This window comes from Falco punctatus (genome assembly GCF_963210335.1).
Source record: "Falco punctatus genome assembly, chromosome: 4".
NCBI classification, from domain to species: Eukaryota; Metazoa; Chordata; class Aves; order Falconiformes; family Falconidae; genus Falco; species Falco punctatus.
This window is the reverse complement of record NC_137583.1, coordinates 15,755,300-15,781,185: the sequence shown is the minus strand read 5'-3', so window position 1 is coordinate 15,781,185 and position 25,886 is coordinate 15,755,300. Positions and strand designations below refer to the sequence as shown.

At 42.4% G+C, this 25,886-nt stretch overlaps 1 protein-coding gene across 1 annotated transcript in view; it reads right to left on the bottom strand.

Moving 5' to 3' along the window:
- The window catches only part of PTPRG (protein tyrosine phosphatase receptor type G), a 427,945-nt gene that overhangs the window by 86,760 nt on the left and 315,299 nt on the right, over window positions 1-25,886 (bottom strand). The window contains exons 7-8 of the mRNA XM_080382926.1: window positions 18,157-18,314; window positions 13,169-13,361 (exon numbers count right to left, since the gene is read on the bottom strand). Of these exons, the coding sequence (XP_080239052.1) occupies window positions 13,169-13,361; window positions 18,157-18,314 (351 nt within the window). The remainder of the gene's footprint in view (window positions 1-13,168; window positions 13,362-18,156; window positions 18,315-25,886) is intronic.

Genomic DNA, 25,886 nt, shown 5'->3' with positions numbered 1-25,886 from the left:
CTGCTGCATGAAGGGGGTAGATGCTCCAGCGTGCTCTGCAGGCACTGGAAATACTTGGAACCTCTGAAAATGTGACACTGTTGTGTCACATACATGACTATATTGGTCAGCATATACCTCTTAACCTGGTCCACTATTGCACATGAGCAGAAGTTACTTTATACTCCTCTTTCTACAGGTTTCCCTTCATAGATTCTCAGCTGTATGTCAGTAAGGTATCACCAGCACAGGGGAGAGCATCACTTGATGGCCCTTGGCCATCCCCTTCTCACAACAGGCTGGGGAGCCCTCCGAAAGCCCTCCTAACCCTGCCTGCAGCGGGGAGGCAGGAGTGACTCCTCACTCCGGCTGAAGTCGGTGGGAACACCAGCACAGGGACAACTTAACCAGCGCCAAACCCACAGCTCCTGCTCGAGGCAGCCACCAGAGCCCAAACTTCTCCAGGGAAGCCCAAAACCAGCCCACGCGCCTCGGGAGGAGTGGGATGTGCAGAGCCCGCTCGCTGAAGAAAACACTTCTGAAGCCGCTGCAATGCAAAGGTCAGGTACTACCGAGGGACACTAGATGGCGCTCATACGCTATCGAAAAAGTACATCGTCCGCTTCCCAAATATAAAGGGTTTCGCTTTTTTCCCAAGCTTTAAAAATAATGTTTAAAATACACAACTGAGGACAGATTCTCACATTCTCTTTCCCAATATAAACTCTGAACCAAGCAAAATACCGTGCAATGATACCTAAACACAGGTGCTGTGGCAAAGGAGCTGCTCTTTTCTGCCAGGGAAAGTCAAAGTGTCACCCAGCCTATCAGGCTGACACTGTTTGCAGAATTATTTTTCCCAATACGACTTTTCCATTTAAAGCCAACACATTCAGCTTGTTTGCACTCTGCAGGTATGTGACAGTGTGTATATTTGGCCATTATTTCACTTCTAAACTGTCCTGGCAGCACTCAAGGGGAGAAATGCCTTCCTGCGCCTGGACTTGCAGGTTGGTCATGCAGCAATGCTGTTACATTACTGGAATAGCTACAGTTCCTAAATAAAAATGATTAAATGCTGTAAACACCAACATTACCAGTGCAATAGAAAAATACCTGTCAAATGCATTTGTGCAGTTATAACTTACATTTTGTAGCTAGCCTGCACAAAACATACATTGCAGAAATACACTTGGGCAGGAAAGATCTTTGGTGCTTGCTCCTGCCACGAGTGATGACAATCTTGCAGTTTTACAGTAGATCGTTCTGCTCAACGCAGAAGAATGATCCAGCAAAGCAAACAGACCCTGCAGTACCTCAAAGCATTGACAAACCGAATAGGAGTCACTATTTACACTGAGTTGAAGGAACCAAAACGGCATCCTGCTGGCAACACCACAAAGCCAGAAAGAACATCTTGGTGAGCTGCCTGCAGACCCCTTCCCTCCTGCTCCCTTCCTGGTCTCTGCAGGGAGCCCGTGGAGCCAGGGTGCTGCAGAGCACAGCACAAAGGTGGCTGGGACCCAGCCGAGAAGGCACCGCTGGAAGTAGTTGCTGTTGTCCCTCTTTACAGAGCTTCACCATCCTTGTTATGCCTCTCCATGCCCACCTCCTTCCACTGAGATAGGCAGATCAGTTCTCACTGACATCACTGTTCATTGATAACTGCACCAATAAATCATAACTGCCCCCTTTGGAGACCTTTGTCATCACGGAATTACGCTTCAAAATGCCAGACCAGCCTTTATCGTTCCACCTAATCAAATCCTACCAGATATAGGAGCCAGACCTACAAGTCTTATCCAGTCCTCCTCCTCCAGGAGGACACGCAGAGATGTATATATTTAAAATAATCACGCATCAAATTGTTTTAGAAATAATTCAACCAGGTAACCTTAATGAGAGACAGAGACATCTACCTTAATTGCAATACCCCTCCGAACCATGGCTAGCCAGCTGTTTCTCAAGGGACCCCAAGCCACCCTTGGGAGCGGGGACTGTCACGTCCTCTATTCCATGCCACTCTTTGCAGCCAGCTTTGATGCCACTCAGAAGAGCTCATGCCAGTCAGAGGGAAGAAGTGGGTATTTTCCAAGGGTAAATTAGGAGACTGCAGGCTCAAAGTTAGGAGACCCTCCCTGACCCTGCACCCTGACCCAAGGTCATGAGAGCACTTTTAAGCAGCTGGGGGACTTTAATAACTTCACTGAGACAAGTTTTGACAAGGACAAACCTCATTCACAGCCAGCTAAAAGGAGACTGAATTTACACTACTGCTATTCCACAGTAAATATTACAAATTTTTCATGACTTAGTGTGACTTTGTTCCAATTACTCCAAGGCACATAGCAGTACCTGATGTAATTAAGTAATAACCAACCTTTTCTGTTCAGCTACTTTTTTTTTTTTTTAAAGATTATGAACGGGCAAAAAAGAAATCTTTTTTATAAAATGAAACATATGGTTTTATTAATTTAACCAAACCTGCTCAGGACACAATGGAATGAAAAAAAACCCACGTTTGATCCAATAATTCAATTTGATGATTTAATTAAAGTGATACATAATAACGTAGCAAATGTCTGAAAGGCAAGAAAAAAAGTGCAATGATTTGACCATCTATAAAACAACTGGCATTTTCCAGAGATCTAATTTTCCTTTCAATACCCTGTGTGCCTTGGATTTTTGAAAGAAGATTAGAAGAGTCATAGGCTCCTCACTTTCTGGGTTTTTTTTCAGATGCTAAAGAACCTATACTGATTTTGCAAAATGTGTACCTGAAGGAGAAACAGAAATGCAGAAAGAGGTTGGGGCAGGGAGGGAGAAGTTTGCATCTTCCTCTGAATTGAATCAGAACACACTCAAGAGAAACACAAGCTTTTATTTATTTATTTTAAAACCCCAAACAGGCTAAATAAGCCAAAGACAACCTGTGAATTCATGATTGCGTGAGAAAAAAGAACCACACCCAGCAACTAGCATCATTTCACATTGAAATAGCATCTCATCTATTTTTAGAAAAAATATTACTAATACTTTTTCTAAAATTCAGATTCTAAGACATAATAAAAATATTGAGGGGGCTTCCAGGATGTCTTTCTGTGTTGTAGCGCAATACTGAGCAGATACCTGAACTGGCCCTGCGTAGGTCTAGCAGGACACCAAAGCCACTGTGTCCTGGCTAGCAGACCGCCTGTGCCAGTACTCCTGGAAGCAGAGACGCCTCACCAGGGCCACAGGACATGCCTCCTGGCAGGCAGGAATGCCCTGAGCATGGCACACCTGGGGCCTCTTGGAGTGAGAAAAGCCCCGCTCCCTCCTGTCAGGGGTGACCTGAACTAGGAACCTGACAAACAAGCTGGGTCTTGCCTGATGGAAAAGTCCTGCAGAAGAGGGAGGGTTGCATGGGTACATCTGGAGGAAGCCCTCTGACCTGACACAGGGCAGCCTCAGCCGATGTTTCCAGCTGTTGGCCATGTGTGGGGCTGTCTGGGAGTTTGCCACAGTCTTTTTCCCTGCAGATTAGCCCGCTGGGGAAAGCAGGGGGCAAGCCAGTATCTTGGCTAGGTTTGTCTTCCAGGGTTCAGTCAAGCCTGGAGAAAACCTGTTTGCCACTTGCAGACAAATGTAGCATGCTAATACAGTCCTAAGCGCTGGCCAGGCCAGCCATACAGCAGAGAATTATTTTCTTCATGTTAAAAACATTCCAATGGGCTGGAACAAACAAAATTAATTTAACAACTCTGCATTCATCTCTCCCATAATTTGATTTGTATGTTGTATTTGGCTACGTAACCTCCACGAGGCTTTCCTAACTGAAGCCTGATAAAGCTTAATCCAAAAGCTGCTGGCAGCTCCATTTCAGAGAGTTGAAAGACAAAAAGGGGGCTTATTGTTTTGCAAAAACTAACCACTGATATTAAGGCACACCCATGAATCAGAAAGGTCATCTAAGAGAATATTACAGCTTTATTTTTTTCCTAAAGAAAAAAAAAAAAAAAGAAAGCAGCCTCCATTTCTCTTTCAAAGACAGAAATGCAAAACCAGCCAAACTTTCTGGGTTTCATCATGCTTTTTGTATATGCTACCTGCAGTTATAAAAAGAGCCATTTAGGGAAAGTTTGAGAGAGTGCAAGAACTGCATGTCGGGTTATTGCTTGTATACCTTCTTCCTGTGAACAGGTGCCTCATATGATGAATCCAGTGGCATGGGGCTCACAGGGATTTATAAAATCCACTAAAAATGTTCTAAGTTAGCTCTTCCATGCATAAAAATGTCACCACTTTAAAGGCAGTTATTTCTAGCTGTGCTATTCCCTCTTTTGGAAAAGCCCACTCTCTCCCTCCTGCTGCATGTCTCAGCAATGCAAAATTGCTGTTCCTCTCCTTGGTACTGTGGGATACACATTGTGTGATGAAACCCTGACAATTTTCAGCACAGAAAAGCAACATGCCAGTGAAGTCCTGCATCCCTTATGGCGAGATAGGCAGGGATCTTCTAAGTCAATTCATACGTGGAGAGAGGAAACACTGGCATCAGGATGTGCCCATAACACATTGCTGGCTCAGGACTGAGCAGGGGTAGCTAAAACACAGGGGTAAGGGTCTTGTCTTGCTCTGGAAGTCAGCTCCTGGCTGCAAGATGAGAGAGGCTTCAATTCTCCTTTTTCTTACTGATCTGGATATATGTGGGATGAGCAGCAGGGAAGAGTGTTTCTCCCTTACAAAGTCGGAGCACAGAGGATGGTAGATGAGGAATTTCTTCCCACACGCTCAGTAGGAGAAAAACTGAAAGGTCAGTATGGGGGGTTTCATGCCTTTCTTCCCCACAAGGACGAAGAAGTTGGTGGCCAGGCTCTCAGGGGAGAGAGGGTGTTTTTTTCCCCTCTGCCCCAGCACTGGGAAGGAGCTGGAAGGTCCAGTCCTGCTGGACAGAGGACAGACAGACCACTTGCTGCTGTTGGCATAATGACACCTAACTCAGCCAGAAGTTTCCCAGTTGATTTCAGATAAGCCTGAAAAGTGTCACCAATGCCTGTGCTATCAACAAAATACTGCACCAAGTTCATCCACCCCAGCAGCCCCCAGGAACCTGACTGCAGACAAGACAGAAGCAATGCCACCAACAGAGAAGGGAAGAAAAATAGTTTCAATCATATATATGTCTATACACACACACACATACATATTCCTTCTCATTATTAAATGCTCAAATCTTCAAATATGCCCTGAAGCAGAAGTATGGGTCACACTGCAATGAGAAAACTCACAGTTGCTTTCAATGCCATGCCAACAGCATTGTGGTAAGGGAAGTGATGCAGCACCAGATTCAGCTGCCTTGCATTGCTGTGACTCAGTGGAGAAACTTGAGAAGAGACTCTGATCCATAACAAACAGCAGCATTCTTTGGGCCGTCGGATTCAATCTCTAGAGTTCAGTGAGGGCTGTGCTCCCAAAGGATAACAAATAGACTACGAGGCTCATACACAGAGACAACACAGGCTTTAATATATAGAAAAGTGCTACGAGGCATACTTACAACATTTCCCCTTTCTCTTTTTACTAAATGTTTGCAATTCTTTTGCTTTGCTTTAGTGTACATCGTTAACTTCTCAGAGTGCTTATAAATGACATTATTAATATATAAGGATAATTGCTTTAAAGAGAATCACGCATTTTTCCTTTACCTTTGCCTGCACTTTGCCAGCAGGCATTTGCAGGCTCTGGAGCATGCCATACAAGCAAATATTTGTGTTGATCTACTTCAATCCACAGGCAGAATGTAGCTAGGAGACAGACTATTTATCTTCCCCGCTCTTACCTTTCACTATGCTTCAAACAGGCAGGGTTGTTTCTTAAGGAGTGAGGGACACCAAACAGACCCTGCTCGTGTTTTATAAGCTCTGTGAAACAACCTCATGAGCAAACTGGCACGTGGGGCACTTCCGACGGAGGAGCTCTGGGCAAGCTGGGTTTTGCCCCTCCGCTGCCTGTCCCTTTCCAGAGGCGAACACACAACCAGCACACGGATTCATTCCTGTATGGCTTGCTTTGTAGCATTTGAGTTTCCATGGCATCACAGCAACGACCCTGTTTTACCGCAAGGCATGGACTCTGGGTCTTACTACATTTTGTTTGAGCCCAAATATATCATGTGTTTCACAAATACTGTTTCTAGAGCTGTGGCCTGAATTCTCAGCAGGTGCAGATCAGCCTTGCACCGTCAGATGCCATGCTGGGCTAAACTGATGTCCACCAAGGGTCTGCCCTGCAAGTTTTCTGTTTATATTGCACACATACACACAGAGGGTGACCAGTGTTTAATATGTACACCTGCCTCCTTATTTATACAGTGTGTCTGATGCAACACGTGACCACATTCAGTGGCACGTGCTGCATCAATAGGGGGAGAAAGGAGGATTTCCTGCCAGAAGGACATGTATTTGCCATGTTAGCCAAGTCAGCCTTTCCAATGTCCTGGAGAGGGTTGCTTGGACCAGGGAGCGTATGAAGCACAAGCCAACAGGGCTGGTAGAACATCCCAGTACGTGCCTGAGGGATGTCCAGAATCAAATTGGGAAAGCAGCTTCCTTTTCATAGCTTCTGGAGGCTTTTTCCAACACAAGGGATGAGCAGCAGACACTCATGGTCCAAAGTACTGTCAAGACTGAAATGAAAATCTGTACTTCTGTGGGCCAAACAGCTGGACTGGCACATAGGCAGTGTAGAAAGGAATTCCCTGCAGGTGTAAATGGAATAAATCATCAAGCTCCCTTACAAGTACTCAGCTCTTCCAGCTTTAGTAGCAGCTGTGAACACAAACCACACTTAAAACGGTTTATACTGAATTCCTCTTGCTCTCTTGGTTTGGGCCCTTTATAAGCTCTAAATAAGTGCAAGCAGTTACTTTTGTTTATTAATAAATCTACTAGTAAGCTGCCTACTACATTCAGGCACAGACACACATGTTGCTCACATTACAGCTACAGGTGAAAAGAGAACCCTGCAGAACAGAGCCGCTGAGAGGGGACATATGAGACCTATGTCAGGTATATGTACCACATCTTTTTGTACCCAAATCCCCCTCAAAAGGAGTCAGTTTTTTCCTGAAATGCTTTGCTTTCCACCTGACTGATCTGAGACTCTTCGGAAGGCAGCAGCTTGTCCTTTCCTGCTTTTGCATAACATGCTCCAAGCCAACTACATACATGAGGACCCAGCGCTGAAGAGCAAGACGCAGATGAGGTGGAAGGGATGAGATATGCAGGAGCACACTAATCTCTGCCTAAAATGTGATTACAGCAGGTACTCAAGGTGCATATCAAAGAGACTCTTCCAGCAATAGGTGAGTAGCACTCACGCATAGAGGCAGCTGGGCAGGTCTACAGTGCAAAGAAGATGCAGGGCAAGCAATTAGCAGCATGGTGTTACCACCTTCAAGTGCAACCTTCTGCACTGAGACAGTCTGCTGCACCAACATAAATCCTAATAATGATACATAGATTCATCTGCACCAGCACACGGTAGTAGGGCACTGACCTGATTAAAGAGGAATGGAATCGGGAAAGAATAATCTTTATAACGAAACAAAATAAAAAAGGAAACTCTGAAAAGTCCAGTTAGCCAAGGAAACCAGGAAGGAGTTGTTAATCTATGAAGAAATTTTCCAAGAATTGGCCAAAGTACAAGAACCATCACTAAAAAAGGTTCTTGCTTATTTTCATTTTCCCTAAGATATTTAAAGAAAATAAATAGTTATTTTGCTTTAGCAATCCCGACTTAAGGTTTCAATAACATTTCATTTTAAATTTACATTTACTATGTTGTTTTGGATAGATAACACTTACTGCTATAGAGTATTTTGTGGTCATACAAAAATATATCGTATAAACGACATTCTTCAAGAGTAGAACTTTTCTGCCTAATGCTCTTTTTGACCTCCCAGAGAGAACCCGAGGGCATGAAGAGACTGCGAAGCTGTTTTGAGAGAGTTCTCATAAAACATGGGCATTTAGAAAGTAAAAACAAATTACTGGGAGTAATAACAGAGGCTATAAATGAGACAAATAACTTGTTCTCATTCAGAAACACTGCTGCCAATGCTCTAAACTATCTGCTTCAAAATGATGATGTCACTGCACTGAATCCCCAGAACTTTGGATGCTGCTGCAGTGGAGGTGCACTCCAACGCAAGGATGCTACACCATGCGGAAAAGGCAATACCTTCGTAGGAGGCCTTAGTTTCACTTCTGACACCAGGAGCCATGAGATAGCAAATAAGAACTAAACTGCTTTGGCTGCAGGCTGATAACTGGAGCTGTGCCTCCAGTGCAAAGCAAGCTGGAGGGAAATTCAAATATTTTCTATCCATGTTTTAGCGGCATTAAGTTACAAGGTCTTCCAAACTGTGTATCACTACCGCATAACAAAGAACAGTAAGGAAAATGACTGCCTGTACACCGCTAGAGAAATGTCCCTGTTTAGAGTCCAAAGCTAAGTAAGTTTTACTACAGTGAATTTATGACTGCTCATTATTTAACTTAGTCTAGGATCATAATTAAAGATGGTACTCTAAGGCGAATTCCCACTGATGGGAAACAGCATCATTTGAGACTCCAGCAAAGAGTAATCAGACACCTTTGGGGAAGTAATCAGGCATCTGTGAAAGAAAACTCTGATGTCAAGAGCCCCTCACACGGGATGCTTGTTTAAGTGTTGTAAGGCTTGCTGCACATTTAATGAGACAGAAAGGTTAAAGGCTTTTTTTCTTTTTTTAAGTGTTACAAAACATAAAGACAAAGAAACAACATTTGACAGTCCTAATCAGCAGCAAAATAAAATGGGCAAATACTGTTGCTTACGGGTTACTTTCTGAAACAAGGAAATGAAACACCTTTTCCTCCTGAGTTTCCACGCCTACACCTTTACTGAAGCAGGTAATGTTTTGTAAATACATCTCTGCCTGATGAAACAACACGTGAAAGTAGTAAGGAACATGCAAACTCATGTCTTCAAACTGGATGGACTCTTTATGTAAGAATTCTGTCTATTTGTCCCTAAAGAGCAATGTACACTATTAAACTGATAAGTAATTAACAATCCCTCTAGCATAGCTGCTTGAAAGCAGCCCACAAAAAGCCAGAAGCACAATATGTGACGTGACAGAGCAACACAGTCCTGAGCCACAGAGGACAGGCCAGACAAGAAAGGAGGCAATTTTAACAGATGGCCACCTGCAAAAATCAAACACTGTCACCGTCACTGATACAGTATCTGATGAACATTTTACAAATACATTCCTGATTTAATATGTCTGTACAGAGAAACTCTAACTTTTCAAAACTTTATATACATCAGTACTGTAACACTGGTGAGCCCTCTTGTTAACTTTTACAGGCCGATGATCTGCATGATTTAACAGCATGATCCACTATATACTTTGAATCTCCAAAAGTTTCATCTTTGTAAAAAATATCAATGTATGATGGTTTACTATAAATCCACCAGTTGCTACAATTACATAGCTGAACAGTATTTATCCTGAACGGTATATTTCAGAAATAAGATATTTAAAGATGAACTGTATGGTTCCTTGAAACAGCTCCAGGGTCAAATGAAGAATTAAGCTCAGCTCATGGGGTCTGATTCAGCAAAGGTCTTATGCATATGCTTTTATTCCAGGCATACAAGCAGTCCTCAAGAGAACTATTTTAAATCAGCTTTTGCCAGCAGGAAGAAGGAATGAGATAATGGAACCAAAGAAAACTCTTCTTGCTAAATACTAACACAGAGGGAAAACTGGACTTTTCACTCTCCCTCTATTAGCCCTCTACACTATTTCTAATTAGCAAAAATATTTTGACACTTGAAAACACCACCCCTCCCTTCATTGCCTCTTTAAAAATAAAAAAGAGAAGGGAGAGGAGAGTGACTGCAAAACAAAAGGCTGGTAACATCCATGTTGGCTAACAAACTGGATCCAAATGCACTGACAGTTTTGGTTGACCTAAAATAACCTTTCCCAGAAGACATGTTATTTACCAAATACCACCGCTTGCAGGGCTTTGCTGAGGAAATACTCTGAGGACTGGCATAAAGTGAGAAATAGTTTTCCTCCCGTGTATCTGCAGGTTACTCTACTGGTCACGGTTCTGTGACCCAAGATAGCTTTGACAGTTGGGAGAAGAGACATCCCTGTTTGGTGCCAAACTGTTCAGGGTAGCATGTTTGTCAATGGACAACGGCAGAGCTGCATTGCTTTGTGCTGATCTGAAATTCCCTATTCACTAGGGGATTCTGAAAATTATTCTGAACATTATATGCAAATTGTTCTGGGCACATTTTCCTCCAAAATAAGAAAGGCTTACATAATGAACGCTACGCTGTTTTCTAGATTAGCAATACTGCCCACAGACTTAATAGAGTGTGACAGAGGAAACAAATTGCAAAAATTCACACCGACAAACAAACCCAAACTTCCCCTCCAGAGCTGAAGACCATCACAAACCATATCACCTTGCAGCAAGTAACAGACACATTTTCGTGACCTTGCCTTTTTCTACAACGCACAAATCTAAGCACGGGGAGGGCAGACAAGAGCCAACATCTGACAGCCACTGGTCACATTGCTTAATGCAATGTGGAAAGCATCGAGATGCAACCATGAGGTTGTGCAGAAGAATCTGCATAAAATAAATTTGTTACGCTAACCCTGCACTCTTATATTTGTAATGCTAGACTGTCTGGCTGAGAAGCGCTCTGCGCGCTTGGCTCCTCAGTACTTTTGCATGAATGACACTATATAAAGAGGTACTGTATTTACTAGCTGAATAAACAGTAGGTTTTGCTTTCACTCAAGTATTATGACTTCAACTCATTTTATTTATATGTCAGTAGTTCAGAATGTGCAGTGGACCAGGCACATCATCACTGTTCACCTTTGTCAAAGAAGAGGCCAGAAACATCCACGTTGTTATATCTCTGGAACAGCTATAACTCATCCCTGTAACCTTTGGAGGATACGCTACAATCCATTTTGTGTTAGCAACACTGCAGCAACCTATTTATTTTTAAGTTCATGAAAAAAATGCACCTATTTTCAGTGTTCCCTGGTGTGCACACAACCCAAAAAGTGACAAGTTGACAGAGCTGGTACAAAAAGACTGGCTGCCCAGCCATTAGCCTCCTATAGCAAAAGCTCAAGGGGAAAAAAAAGAATCACTGACTGTAGCATCACCCCTGCCATTAGATGGCATGCTGAATGTTGTCAGGCCGTGGGAAATGCATGCTCCCCACCTGATGGTCTCTCTTGAGCAAGCTCAAATTCCCAGGCAGGCACAAGTACGGAGCATTATGGCACTTGGACATGATGGGAGAGGATCCAGAGAGAACCTACTCAGGAAACCAGTCCTGAAATCACGTCAGGCGTCAAGCACCCAGGCACCAAGCTATCTAAGTGTGGACAAACAGCTGTGCGGCTCCCATGCTCCTGTAGACCGGCTCACACCATGTTAACTAAGCCATGTGCACCTGGTTGAATCTGGCCCTCGGAGTTCTTAAAGATCAAAATCAATGCCAATCTTTCCAGTTATTCAAGTGCTCCTTCGGCATCAATACTTCCAACTTCAAGATCAGCTCATTACTACACGCCTTAGCGTTTGTAACGTTCTGTCAACATTGTTGGTTTCAGCTATTTACTATGGGGGTGCAAATCACCTAAAGCATTTTTATAATCTTAAAAGCCATTCAGTGAGGCACGGAATATGCAGGCATGTGGCCAAAGCAGTAAAATCTTCTTGAATATTATACCACATGTATCAGAGGTACCTCGGCTCTACTCAAAATAAAAACTAGTCAGTTTTGTTACTTTTAACATAACGTAACCTATTAACTTTCATCACTGTTCTGGGTAAGTAATATGTACACAGGATATAACTGAAGAAATAAATATTGACACATGTGGCTGTTAAAACACTGATTGAAAACCGCAGGCCAGAGCATCAGAGTGTAGCAGGATTTCTTCATTCCCAAGAACTCCTTCTCACTTCTGATGTAAATTCTCCGTCCCAAGGCTGCCTTTAATGTACATGAGGTTTGTGTACGTGTATATTATATATATATAAATAAGCATGCTCATAGAATAATGAGCCCTGAGAAACACACTCTTCCAGCACTCTCTTGGGAGGGTAAGGTTGCTGAATGCAGCTGTTTTCATGATTCACATCCTCTAAGAACTACGCTCTCTGTGCCTGGCCAGGTGAAAATGCCAGGTACGAAAGGGAAGCTTGTAAATCTGCTTAGCTGTTTCCTTCTGGCAAACTGCCCCTCTCTTCCTTACCTCAACCCAGAACTGGTTAAGCACCGAGCACTTCTCAAGACTGAAGACTGGGAAGTGCATGTCATCCCTCCTACCTATAAATAACACCATTCAATAAAATAAAGGCAAATAAAGGTAGTAAATGATATTTATTTCTAGTCTTATTTTATCCAGTACTCTTTTCTTTCAGAATTTTTCATGTCCTCCTCTAGCCAGGGCTGTCTGTGTCAACACAATGACTGCAACCTCCCTCCCACCCCCTTCCATCCAGCTCATTATCCAGTGTCTGACAGAAGCGAGCACCAGCTGCTCGACAAAAAGGCACATGAAACACTTCAGCAAGAAATTAGAAAATCACCTGTCTATAAGGAAGAGGGTTTTTCCCCGTCACCATTGCCAACTGATTGATACAAACGTCAAATTAAAAGGTCGACTGTTCTTCAAAAGGCTTGTTACTGTAAAAATGAAACCCATAACCACATCTGGATACCCTATTCCCATTCAAATACCTAATGAGTCAGTGCTAATGGGGTTGAAATTTTACCTCTGACCTTGTCCTTTCACATTTCCCTTTTGTCAGGCATCACTAAGGCCCTACCGCCAGTCAGCAGAAACAGGGACACTGCCAGTCTGAGACTCACATATTCTGGGGCTTTACTGCCATGGCACCTTGTGACAGTGAGTTTGAAAGGTAATTGCAGGTACCCACAGGTTTAGTTGATTTATCGACACATACCAACAGGGAATGAATGCCTGCATAACCTGCATTATTTCTTTGGTAGCTCACAGCTACCCTCAACATCGTTTTATGATGAAGTTAGACAAAAAAATTTCTCTTATTAGTCAAGCACAAAATGCAGAAGTGTAATTTACCTTTGGAAGCTTCTGTGCCGAGTGGATTTTCCAAGATGTCTGTCATATCCTGGCTCCAAGCATCCTTCACAGCAGACTTAGACACCTTCCTGTTGTTCAGGCTTTGCTGTGGTCGGAAGTTATTCCTCAGGTACTCCACGGACTTGACATGGTCTTGCTGTTCCGTGGTGAATATGGAGTAGAACGCCTCCAGCTGATCACAGTCATCATGGCAGGGGAGCGAAAGGACATTAATTAGAAAAACAATGTGGTACAATCTGGGTGGCTGATAAGAAAGTAAAATGGCAGGAAGTAAAACTTTGATGCCAAGACTGATAAACCACGTGGGAATTCAGGCTGCCCACTGAAATCACTGCCAGCCATCTTATCGTCTTATCTCAGCACAGTGCTTATCCTGCCCAACAGGGAGAAGGCCCTACTGCAACCTGTGGAGTCTGTCACCGGCAAGGAAACATTTGCCCTTAGACCCCTTGTCTGGAAGGACTTTGTGTGTGACACAGCCTTGCCAAACCCTCCTCACTGCTGTTTTGTTTTGCAGTATCATGTCAAAAAGTGCTTCCAGGTCATCCCATGCCAAAAGCCTTCTCCAGGACAGGGCAACACATCCTCATCTCCGAATACCTTATGAAGTTTAGCTGCCAGGCTAAGCTTCACAGACAGCTCTTGCAGCACTTTCTCGGGAAGGTGACAGCAGTTGTCACACCTTTCTGGGCTGGACAACCAAACCCATGAGCTGGCTTCCCCATGAGCAGGTCAGTAGCAGAATGGAGCAACCTCAGGACTACCAGCTCCAAGTGTCCTGACTTCCCTACCAATCACTATTCCCTCAGATACAGAACTACAGGGTGAGAAAAAAAAAAACACCCACAGAATAAATCTATTTAGGCGCAGTTAGCATATACTCCTCTGGGAATCAGTTCCTTCTGTTGGATTCAGATCTGAGCTATTTTTAATAAAATGTATTAACCTGTAAGAACGAACTATAATTGGAAAACTTTTTTGTTACTTCATATATTAGTATTTCTTAGAAAGAAACTTCTAGCAAACTAAGGTGAAAATATTTTCAGCTAATTTTCTCACAACTATCAAGGTCAGTATAGCATTAACTACAAGACTGTCATCATTCAGGTCAAGAACTAGATTTAGTTATGTTGCTGCTTGAAAGACTGAGCAAGACAGAGCTGAAAAGGATTCGGTCCCGATATTGTTTACATCAACATTAATTACATACATTAATAGCATGGATTTGGGGAGTACAGAATCTGGCCCAAGATGTTAAAAAGGGACTTGAATTACACTCATAGCCAAATGATAGGTCACTTTGAAAACTACACCCTTTCCACAAAGTGCATCTGCTCTAACAGCTATAGAGAAGTGTATGAGAGTCCTGAAACTTGCAACTGAGAAAAATCGTCATTGTAGCCTCAGTTGATAGTACTGATAGAAATAATCAAAGGAAGCTGTAACAGAGCAGTTAAACATCCTCCACTGAATCAAGAGGCCCTTGCTACTATCATTTCATTTTCCTTCAAACGAGTAATCTGAACCCCTTTTTGCTGCTGCTGTCCAGCTTGCCCAGTCTGCTGGGCTTGACAGTCCTAGTTATTGGGCTGGAATGTGTAAAACTTCTCTGACCCTCAGGACAGGAGAGTGCCAATTTTTACACATTTAATTTCAAAAGTAAGTCCCCCTGGAGCAGGTGGTGCATTGAGCTGGCTGATGGGGATATGTATAGGAATGTTACCACCGGGCGCAGGATAGCAGGGGTGAGAAAGGATGGACCTCACAGCTCTAATCCTGAGTTTGGCAAGTCTGCAATAAAACACAAAACTATGGGAACTGAGTCCTGCTACCTCTGAGATACCAGCACAGCTCAGGCTTGTACATTTTTAGCAGTAGCTTCCCCCTTATGACAACTACTTTTATTATACAAGCAGGGGAACGGAGGCAGAGGGACAGCAGGTGACCAGCAGGGAGGGGTGACAGCCAGTCAACAGTTCCCATGGCAGGCGGGGAGCTCAGGTACAGCTCCTACCCAGCCTTGCAGGTACCGATGGTGGGATTTGGACTGTACTTTTTCTGCATCCTAGATGATGCCTTATTGTCTGGTTCTAAACTGGAATTCTCTCTCTGATTCTTTAGAGCATCATCTTGGAAAATCTTGAAAACAGTTTCCTAATTATTAGCAGGAGTCCCTCAGAAGCATTGATAGATGGGTTAAAAAAGCAGTAAAAGGATTATCATCTTACACTTCTGTCTTACAAAAAAACCTCAGCAGGTGATCCTGCTATACCCTTCTATGAAATCACAAACCAAAACTCTTGGGAATATTTACATATCTTTTGCACTTTATGCACTGGAAGCCAGCTAACAGGGTTTAAGGTTACTTTATAAAAGCTCAAGAACTTAGGTAGCAACTGCTTCTCTGAAGTCAAGTCTCTAGGCTTATACAGCCATGACATTAATTGAATTTTTAAACTTTCAGAGAGAACTTTTAAAATATTTTCTTCTGCCATGCTACCTTGGGGAGGTATAATTGCATTTTAACAACTGCCAATTCAAATATGATTTTTAACCTTCCCCTTTTTATGTGTTGAAGTACATATAAGTCATTTCAGCTTCATTTTTACTATAAAAATATTATCTACGACAAATGAGAAATTAATTTATCTATAGCTGCCAGAAAAAAAAAAATAAAGAGTGGCAGTCAAGGAGCTACCTTCATGCTTTTCAAGGAGTAAAAGGAGAACAGGAACTCCTGTTCAGAAGAAGAAATGAAAAGCTGTTGTAAGACTACTATAGATACAGAGAAACCTGATCTAAAACTCTGAGCCATACAATTACAAACCATTAAAGCCTGATGTGCACAGTTTTGTAAGGGTTGGATATACAAATGGCAATTAAAAATACTGAAACCGTAACAAGCACAATGAGATACTCTGAGGTATGCATTATGAGAGATAATGCTGTGCTTTGGGTCATTGAATGCACTTAGCTTTACAATGCATCTGCAGGGTGACACGGCTTGTCCTGTTTTGTTGTCTAATTATCAGGAAAGATGATGATGATGAAGCACTGAGAATAAAATAGAGAAGCCTCCACAAATGGACCACTTCAGTACTGTCCTTTTTACAGCAAGGTATTTTGCACAAAAGCAAGGGTTTAATTGGAACAGCAACAGAGCTTAAACAATATCACTTTCCTCCTCTGGGATTACAGGCTGCTTCACGGGGTTTGTGATAAAGAAGGTTAAACTGTGGCAATGGATTATGTTGCACTGTTTCAGTGGAAGGAGGAGGAGGAACAAATAATAATCATAGCAATGGCAGGGTGGCAGGCTCTTAAAATCCACCCATCTAGAGCTGCCAAGGGGAAGAATACTATTATTTATTCCACATGTGTTGTAGTATCAATGAAAGTCTGTCTACACACAGAATTCCCAGCCCTTCAACCACACACGCATGCATAAAGCAGCACAACGCCAAATTTTAAAGGCTTGACTTGGCACAGTTACTGTTGTACAGCACAGGAAAGAAGCTATGCAAGGATAAAGTACCTTTATACCATTATAGTGATGGCCTTAATTGGTATTTACCAGTTTATTTGTATTTTTTAAAAAGAAAAAAAAGAAGTCACAATCCACCTGATGCATGTACAGGGTATAAAGCTGAGTGTGGGCCAGGCCTCACAGCCACCAAATAATAAACAGTAAACTTATTGATGTAGTGAAAAGCTACAAGGGATTGCAAGTATCCTGCAGGCAAGGACAGAATTCAAAATGATCTCGACAATCAGAGAAATAGCCTGGAAAAAACAAAGGGTCCAATTCAACCGGGACCATGTGCGAGGAGCCCCACGCGTCAGCCAGGCCCGCGGGCTGCAGGAGCGCGTGATGTGTCAGCACTGCTAAAGAGAGCCCCGGGGAAGGGCTCCTGCTCACCGGGAGCCGAATGTGGGCCCCACCGTCACGTCACGCTGTTGTGAAAAAGGCAAAATAACCACCCCGCACAGGGGGGCTGGACACGGGAATCCTGCCACGTCCCTCGGCCTCGGGAGGGCCCCAGCTGAGGTGCTGCGACTGGTGTCAAACACAGCACTTCGGAGAAAGATGGAAGAGTCTACAGGAGAAGCAATGGGATCTAGAAAACACAAAAAAAAGCCTGGAGCAGGGGCATGGCGATTGCCTACCACCCTTCTGAAATCTTTGAGAACCAGTACCTGTCAGTCAGGACCTCCCAGTGAACTATGCATTTACAGAATTCAAAAACTATTCCCTTCACAGAATTCATGCATGCAAAAAATGTGTTTTCAGTGGCTTATGCCAGATGAATAAAAGGAAAGACTAACTGCAGCAGGATGGCTTGCTAAAGACAACAGTCTTACAGTGTCAAAATACACTTAACTGGTAAACATCTGACTCTAACATTATTTTATCAGGACCATTCTTCTCCAGACAAATCCCAGACATTGTGCCTATTTGCATTAGAAGCTGCTATGTGCTAATTTTAAAGATTTGTGCACCAGCTCTCTAAGCACATAATGGCAGCTTTACTGTGTTATAAAAACAGTTAAGCATGGAGAATTAATGGAAAGATGTCTTTTCTAATGTAATTAGTTCAAATTACTAAATCTGAGCAGAACTGAAATCACTCACTTTACCTTGAAAAGCAAGTTTCAATTAAAAAGAATAAAAAGGAACTCCATGTAAATATTTACACCAGAGCTTAATTGAATCTTCACAAAAACAATACCAAATAAATCATTTGGAAAGGAAACTGGGTTTCATGTTGTACTGTCTTCCTAAGACTGATGGCTCATGTTCAGAAACAATATTACTTAAGAGAAAAAAAAAAAAAAAAAGATCACTGACACTTCCTTTTTTGTCAACAGAAACATTCCTGATATCATAATTAAACCAGCAGGTTTTGAAAACACTGTCTTAAAGAGAGCAAATCAAGAGATGGACTTCACTAAGAAAATAAACACACCTGGTGGTAAGAAATGGGAACGGGCTTCCGAAAAACGATCCATTCCACGATCTCGCTACACGGAGGAGTAGTCAGAGAACCTGTGTAGCGGTAGTAACTCCCCAGCGATGTCGGCAGGAGGTCCCGCAAAACAAAGGGATCCAGAAAGGTCTCCTTCTCTGCAGGAAAGATTGACAAGTGGAATTACACTTTTTTTACATGCCTTTAAAACAGACATCACATCGATAGGCAGCCTAACAAGGTGTAATGGCAACAACATATTTTATCATATATATATAAAATGAAAGATGAAAACACCGTATCGGGAAAGCTCTATAAGAGTTGATGTGTTGATTATTAAAAGAGCAGCCAAAATGCTAGTCAATCCTATACTGAACACACACGCTCCAGTTCTGAATGTACGCAGGTGTGAAATGCCCTTGTTATCCCACTGGTTTATGTTAGCACAGAAATAACACCGTATTCAGTGGTTTCAGCACTCAGTCAATGGCTCTCCAGCCTGATGGCAGTGAGGGTTCACCAAGACCCAGTGGGGACACAGCTGGGCTCCTGTGGTCCTGCTTGCTGGTGCATGACCAAAGAGCATCAGGTAGCACATCCATCCCGTCCCCACCAGTGGGGGAAAGGGATGTAGGAGCGGGATCAATCCCTCTGCAGGTTGCTGAGATGGAGGAGGCAGAGCCATGCCAGTCAAACTTCGCTGGGAGCTGCCAGGGAGATGAGCTGAGGAGCAGGGCTGGAGGGCACCTCTGAAGCTCAACGAGGTGGCTGAAGCAGCATCTAGGAACTGCTTGTTTGGGACTGCCTGCAGCCAGCCACACAGGCATTGCCGGCGACGTTGTGAGACGCAGTCAGCACAGCACCAGGAATACATTTCAGAGGTAAAACCACTGTCTCTTCTCCCTAATCCGTGAAACTCCTTCCCAGGGTCCAACAGTCTGGGGACAAACTCTTTCCTCTGAGAAGGTCCTTGGACAGCCTGAAATGCAAACCTAACCACTGAAAGCATTTAGCTTCAAGTAACAGTGACAAGCTGGTAATATTTAATACTGTGACAAAAAAAAAAAAAAAAAAAAAAAAAAAAAAAAGGAGGGAACAGCTGCAGGCAAGACAATTTCCCTGCCATCCCTGAGCATTTATCCTCTGCAATTTATGTTGACTCAGAGGCCGAAGCTCCCTCTCAGCCTGTGCAAAGGTGTTCACTGCCTCAGGGCATGCTGACACACAGGTTCTTCCATACATCTCTATTCCTCACTTTCTATATTGTTCATGGTTCAAACAAGAGTCTACATTTGGGTAGTAGGAACTCTTCTCTCTCTGCCTCATCAGAACTGCTAAGCAAGCCCACTCCCCACACAGCAGAGCAGAGAAACAGGTAGGCTGGTGACTGACACACACACCTTCCAAAGTCAGAATGAAAAGCAAAAGGATGAAGTCTGCAGAATTCACTTGCCAAGCATCCCACAGTTTTCTGGAAGTCTTGATCAAATCCAGAGTTGCCTATACCTCTGTGCAGCAGTCTGATAATCAGGGTCTTTTTTTCCTCCACCGCTGCTGCAAGGTGCAAATATATCATGCACTTCAGACATCTATTCTTCTGCACAATATCAACAGGTGTCCAATGTTTTCATAGTCTTTAGTGTTCCAAAATATGAGTAATTCTATTAAAGTCAAAGTACATATTGTAATAGAATACTGCTATCTCTTCATTAACAACTTAGTTACTTCTAGCCCACACAGATATCAACAACTTCTGCATGTCCAAAAAGGAAACAAATAATAAACCACAGTTTTTTTTCCTCTTCATAGCATACCTCTGGGAAAAAAGTGTGCTTAGATAAGAAATAGTAAAACATATATGATTGGCCAATGTTGAAAGAGATGCTAATCAGAAGTCATAATCACAGCAAAAGGTCATATTTAATTTGATTGGCTTAGTTTTATGAAAAAAAACTTGGTTAGAAAAACTGTAAACTCAAGTCACAGGATGTGATTTTCAAACGCAGCGTGCACATCTTCACAGCAAAAAGACATGGGTTTTCTATTTCAGAAACTGTCTCTCTATGGAAGCTGAGCACACAGCGGACAGCTGTGAATCTGAGAGTATTTGAACATGCAAACATCCTCTTTGCGTTAACAGCCAATGACTACATATGGAATAGTTGGGAGGTAGAGGCACATTTTGGAAAAAGTTTTCCTCTTGTATTAAAAAAACTATGTTTCAGTTAAAATTAACAATTTAACTATTTTTAACTTTCATAATCTTGTATTTAGAATGATGGAATCAGTTAAGATGCTGGATAAACATTCTGTAGAGAAACTGAGAATATGGAGTATCCCTTTATCAAAGGATGGCAGGAGAATGAGCTCATTTTACACTTTCAAGGATTTTTGTGCCATATGCTGACAATATTATATTTTAATAATTAATTGTTCATCAAAGGAAAAGATGAAGAACAGGGATGCTAAATTCAAAGTTATTCAAATTGCAAAAATGAATAATGCATGACTTTTATATTAAATACACACTGTATTAAGTAGTCTACATTTCATCCAACTCTGTCTTTCATTTTTAAACATTTTGAACTACAATATGAATAATCAACCAAGGGGAAGCTTATTTAGACAGAGAAATACCTTATTTGAATGCAAACTGGAAGTATCCGACTATGATTAAATTTTGGTTATCAATTAGGGAGGTTTTTTCCGAAGAATTTGGAAAGTCATAGTCAGCTCTAAAACAGAGTATTTCTTGAGGAAAAAGTAGCTTTGCTAATACACAGTTTAAGTAGGGCAGGGTGTGCTCGATCTAATTTTTCATGGCTACAAGCAACGCTGTTAAGTTTTCATTAATGAATTCCAAAGATTAAAATAAAAAAAAAATACATATAATTGGATTAAAATGGCTACTAAAATAGATAATCAATTGATTATGCTTTAATAACCTAACACTTCTGAGAACAGATCATTCATTTGTATCGCTTCCATCTAGACGTGTGGTACAGATTTTTAGAAACCAGAGTCACAAAACAGATCGCCACGTGAAACTTAAAGAAAAAAGGACTTAGAAATTCAGCAGTCTGCCTCCCATATCCATCAAGAGCCTATCGAAACAGTAAATGCCATGAAGTTATGTTCCTAAGAGTTTGAGACATTTTTGAAGATAGGATTTTGAAGTCATGTCACTTTTAAAATTTCAACCTTACACTGGTTATCCTTGTTGGTAAAACTGTAAGGAGAATGATTTGCAAGCTAAGCGACAGCGTTCACCAAATATGGTAGAAATATTTTCTATACATGTACACATATGTGTATATATATAATTCCTACTAAATAAGAAAGAACAAGTTTGGAAATAATATCAAACCTTTCCTCACTGTCTTTTATGACCAGCTCCTATTTCCTATTTTCAGTGCTTTGGAGTGGCACAGAAGCCCAGGAACAGGCTGAGCAGGGTGATGAATTTATAAGGAGGGACAAAGTGGACAAAGCTGAGTATTACATGACCCAGAAGACAACATTTGCTGACAGGTACTAGGAAATAACTGGCAGACAAAAGTAATAAAACACACCAATGAAAACATGTGTTCACCTGCAAATACCTGTGAACCACCGCAATCAATGCTGCAAACGGATCCACGAGCCACTTCCTTGTTCTTACGAGTAAACCAGAGCCCTACACCGAAGCGGTCTCTTCTGCTGCTCCTTGTCGCACTCCCATCCCAGCACCCGAATGCAGATGGGCACCCAAGCAAAAAAATAAATATCCAGGAAATCGGAGCCCCAGAGATCGGGACCATAACGACAGGCCCTCGAACTAGAGAGCATTCCTCTGGGAAAGCAACAATAAAATGTGCTGCTGCGGCCACCACTCCCGGGCAACACAGAAAAGAGCAGCACCCAAAACATCCACCGAGATGCTCCACTAGCGCAGTACAGCCTGTTTTATCGACAGTTAACAAACAGCATGACTTTGTTTACATTATCAAGGCTCGTAAAAATGTGTTGACTCTAATATTTCTACAGGAAAAATTAGCAAGTGTCGCAGCTTCATTGTTGACAATTAAGACAATGATTGTGACATTTAAACTACTGAGTGTTCCACAACATTAAAGGAAAGGATTGTATTTTAACGCTCACATTCACAAAACCCCAAATAACAGAGCCAGCTGGTAGCATATTTGATCTTCTGATACAACATTCATGCCTACCTCTTGGTCCCTCTCCCGTAATGGCAATGGGAAAAGTCACACCCAGTACACTCTTTATTTGGGCTGGTAAATCTCCCTAATGTTTTGCATGGGAACAAGGTCGATTTTTTGTACAACCCAACCTAAAGGTAGAGCAATTACAAGCGTGATTTAAAAAGCTGACCTATTTACACTCTTTATTTGTCAAGGCATCACCACAGATGTGAATTAATACTGAATTGTACATGATAGTTTTCCAAGCAAAGGAAAAAATCAGATCTTAAACCAGATACCAGTAGGGGATCTCCACCAACTACTGCAGTTTTCACAAGCTGATGCCAACAAATATTATATTGCAAGAGCCATCAATTTAACGTTTTGAGTTCAAGGACTGACTTGCTAAAAATATGTTCTGTGAAACGCTAGATAAAGATAGACCCAAATTTTTAACCAAATCACTGTAGAGCAAGAAGCTTCTTGAGATATGCAGGTAAACAGCGCACAACTATCTGTGATCAAACCCCTTTTTAAACCTAACAGGAACTTGGATTGGAGATCACAAGAAAATAACTATATGCCAAGTCCATTTATATCTCATGGACTGCTTTGGGACTTTCATCATGCTTTTCTGCAAGAAAACAGGAACTTGGCTGCATTGAAAACAATATCTTAAAATGAGATTATTTCCAAAATTAATGTATGTGCAATGCCTGATAGGTGGAAACGTTACCCAGCTACACTTTGAATAACTGAAATCTGCAATACCAATATGAAGAGCTTTGAAAGTCTCCCAAATTTGTTCAACAATGTTACTGCCAATTTCATTTTCACGATGAGCCAAGTCATTCTAAAGCTTCTGCATTCAAACATTTAAAAGGCAAACACACAAAAATAATGAAAAGGACACCATGCCGCACACCCACTGAGCCAGAACTCCCCAGCTAAAGCAGGCTGCACAGCAGAGCCAGGGACCAGACTCACAGCAGTGGTTTTAAAGATGATATTACAAATATAGGATGTTATTTCAACTGAAATGATCAGCAGAGGAGTACTTGCTCTGTAAATCCAGCATGAAGAACAGCTTCTGACAGTCCTCTGTACTTAGGGTAATTCTTGTCATTTATTGTGTAATTATTTTTCTCAATTGTATTTATTTTTTAAAAACCCAGAGCCTCTACTGAACAATATAAGGAACTGTAAGGACGCAGAAAGCACAGCATGGCTGGGAGGAAAGGAATGAGGCAATAACACAGTCCTGCAGATTAATTTAATCTGAGACAACCAGCGAGCAGTACAAAAATCGGGAGGAACGAAGAAAAGACAAGTCTTCTATGAAAAAAAAAAATATTAAAGTTGAATGTTTCTATACCAGGTATTGGTCTCGGGCTTAATTTTTCTCACTCCCTCTCTTAAAACAGCTTAGAAGGAAAACGTTTTGCTGGGGAGGAGAGGTCTTAACTTGTTAAAGAAGTGAAAAATAATTCTGAAACTTTAAGGCTTAAGCACTGCTGATGCAGAGCAGCTGCTGCCACTCTAGACTGGGATGAGACTTCCCCAGGTTCTGCAAAACCTAGCCCAAGGCAGAGGAACATGCAGAGGGAAGTCTGGAGGGACACAGAAACAAAGAAATATAGAATGGGCACCCGTAGTAGGTAGGAGAAAAAGAAACTATGACAAGGGGTTTAGAGAAGATGATCCCTGGAGCACACTGGACCCTGGCAGAGGTAGGGGGAAGTGAGGCACAAGCAGCCAGAGCAGCACAGGCTGTTCACGTTTTGCTCCAGCGGCGCCAGAGCAAAGCCGCACGTTCTCGGACTTTACCACCCCTCTCTTCTCAGCAAACATCCTCAAAACCCACCAGCAACGCACCCAGCTCCTTCCCCCTGCAGGTGCTTTGTTCACATTCAGCATCAACCTTAACTCTTAACAACTGCAATCTTCTCTTTGTTAGTTTGAATTATTTTTTTGTGTGCAATGTATTAATTCTATGTCAGCTTGCTGGTCTTTACTCGGCCGTGACCAGCACTGCTTTCCGCAGAGCTGGCAGGTGAAGGAGCAGAGATTTTCAACACTTCCATCATTTATTCTTTTAAATGTCACAGAGCCCTGCAGTTAGGCACAGAGCTGCCCTATATAAAGGTGTGAACTTATCACCTCTGCTCTCATATTCATTTCCCACCTCCCTCCTCCTCCCCTTTGCTCCACAGTAATCGTGTCCTGGCCCCTTTCACATGGCTACTCTGACTGTGAACACAAGAACAGATCAGAAAACAAAAGAATATATCCAGATCATCCCTGAGGAAAAAGAACTGCTCCTCCACATTTCCTTCTCAGTTTAACACATCATGCTGCGATCCCTTTGATGGCCTTCCTTGTTCCAAATTGGGCTGCTGCTTTTGCAAAGTTTTACTTTAAAAGATGAGGTCCCACGGTATCACATCTCACCCTCACCCCTATCCCCTGCCTTTCTTCTCTACAATCCCTGGATATTTGGTGCAGAAAACAAACAGCTTGTCAGGTGGTGTTATGGTTAAAGTTAAAAACAAAAGAAAAAACCTGTCATGCTGCTAATGGTGTTTTCTTGTTATTATGCCTTCTGGTGTGATAGATCCACAGGGTAACTAACACTGTCTGGATTGCTTCTTTTTCAGTGCTGATTTATTTTAACAGGTTATTTGCTGCCTTTTTGCCTAGGACAACTGGAGAGATGCACAACATATTTATCCTCTATCCTTTTTCATTATTAAAGCAATTCTCCCACTGTATTTTGGCATGGTCTCCCCATCAGCCCCTGAAACTTTGGTGGTCACCACCAACTTGCCTGAACACCTCTCGACCATCTCGATGGAGACCCAAGATCACACTCTGCTCCATGCTAAGTTTAAGTTATGGCGTTTTAATAATACAAAGGCAGAAGAAAAAAGCAAGTTTTTTCCCCAAACTCCCTTTTAAATAAACAAAGGTTCCTCTCTTCCACTCACCCCACCCTGTGTTCGCAAACAAGCAACAGATGCCATTGATTCACTTTGTACCTAAGCTTTTGATCTGGCTGCACTTTGATTTTCAGTGCTCACTTTTGACAAGGAAGGGAATAAGAGCCCCATTTTTGTGACATTAATAGATGCTTTTCTGCTGTGGTAATTTATTTGTGCTCTGCTAATAATTTTCTGCTGATTTGTGTAGATTCTTGGTGACAGACACAGGGAACAGGACAGAATGACAAAACATGGTTTCCATCACCCTGAAAGATTTTCCAGGGGCCTGGGGTTTGCTGCTCCCTCTGACAACCATCTGCTTGCATGGTAGAACGGGACCGTGCAGAGCACCTGCAGCCAGGCTGGGAGAGGGCGAACGCTGCGCAGCCTCGGGCGCTGCCCTCAGGACTGACATCAGGGAAGAAGACTCATTTTATTGCCTTTCAGGCAGCTGGTAAGAACAAGGAAAAGGCATCTCTAAGTGGCTTACATACAAAAGGGTACTAAAAAGGGCAAGTCAAAGACAGCAGAGACGGGAAAAAGCAGTGTTTCTGTGCAATAGTTC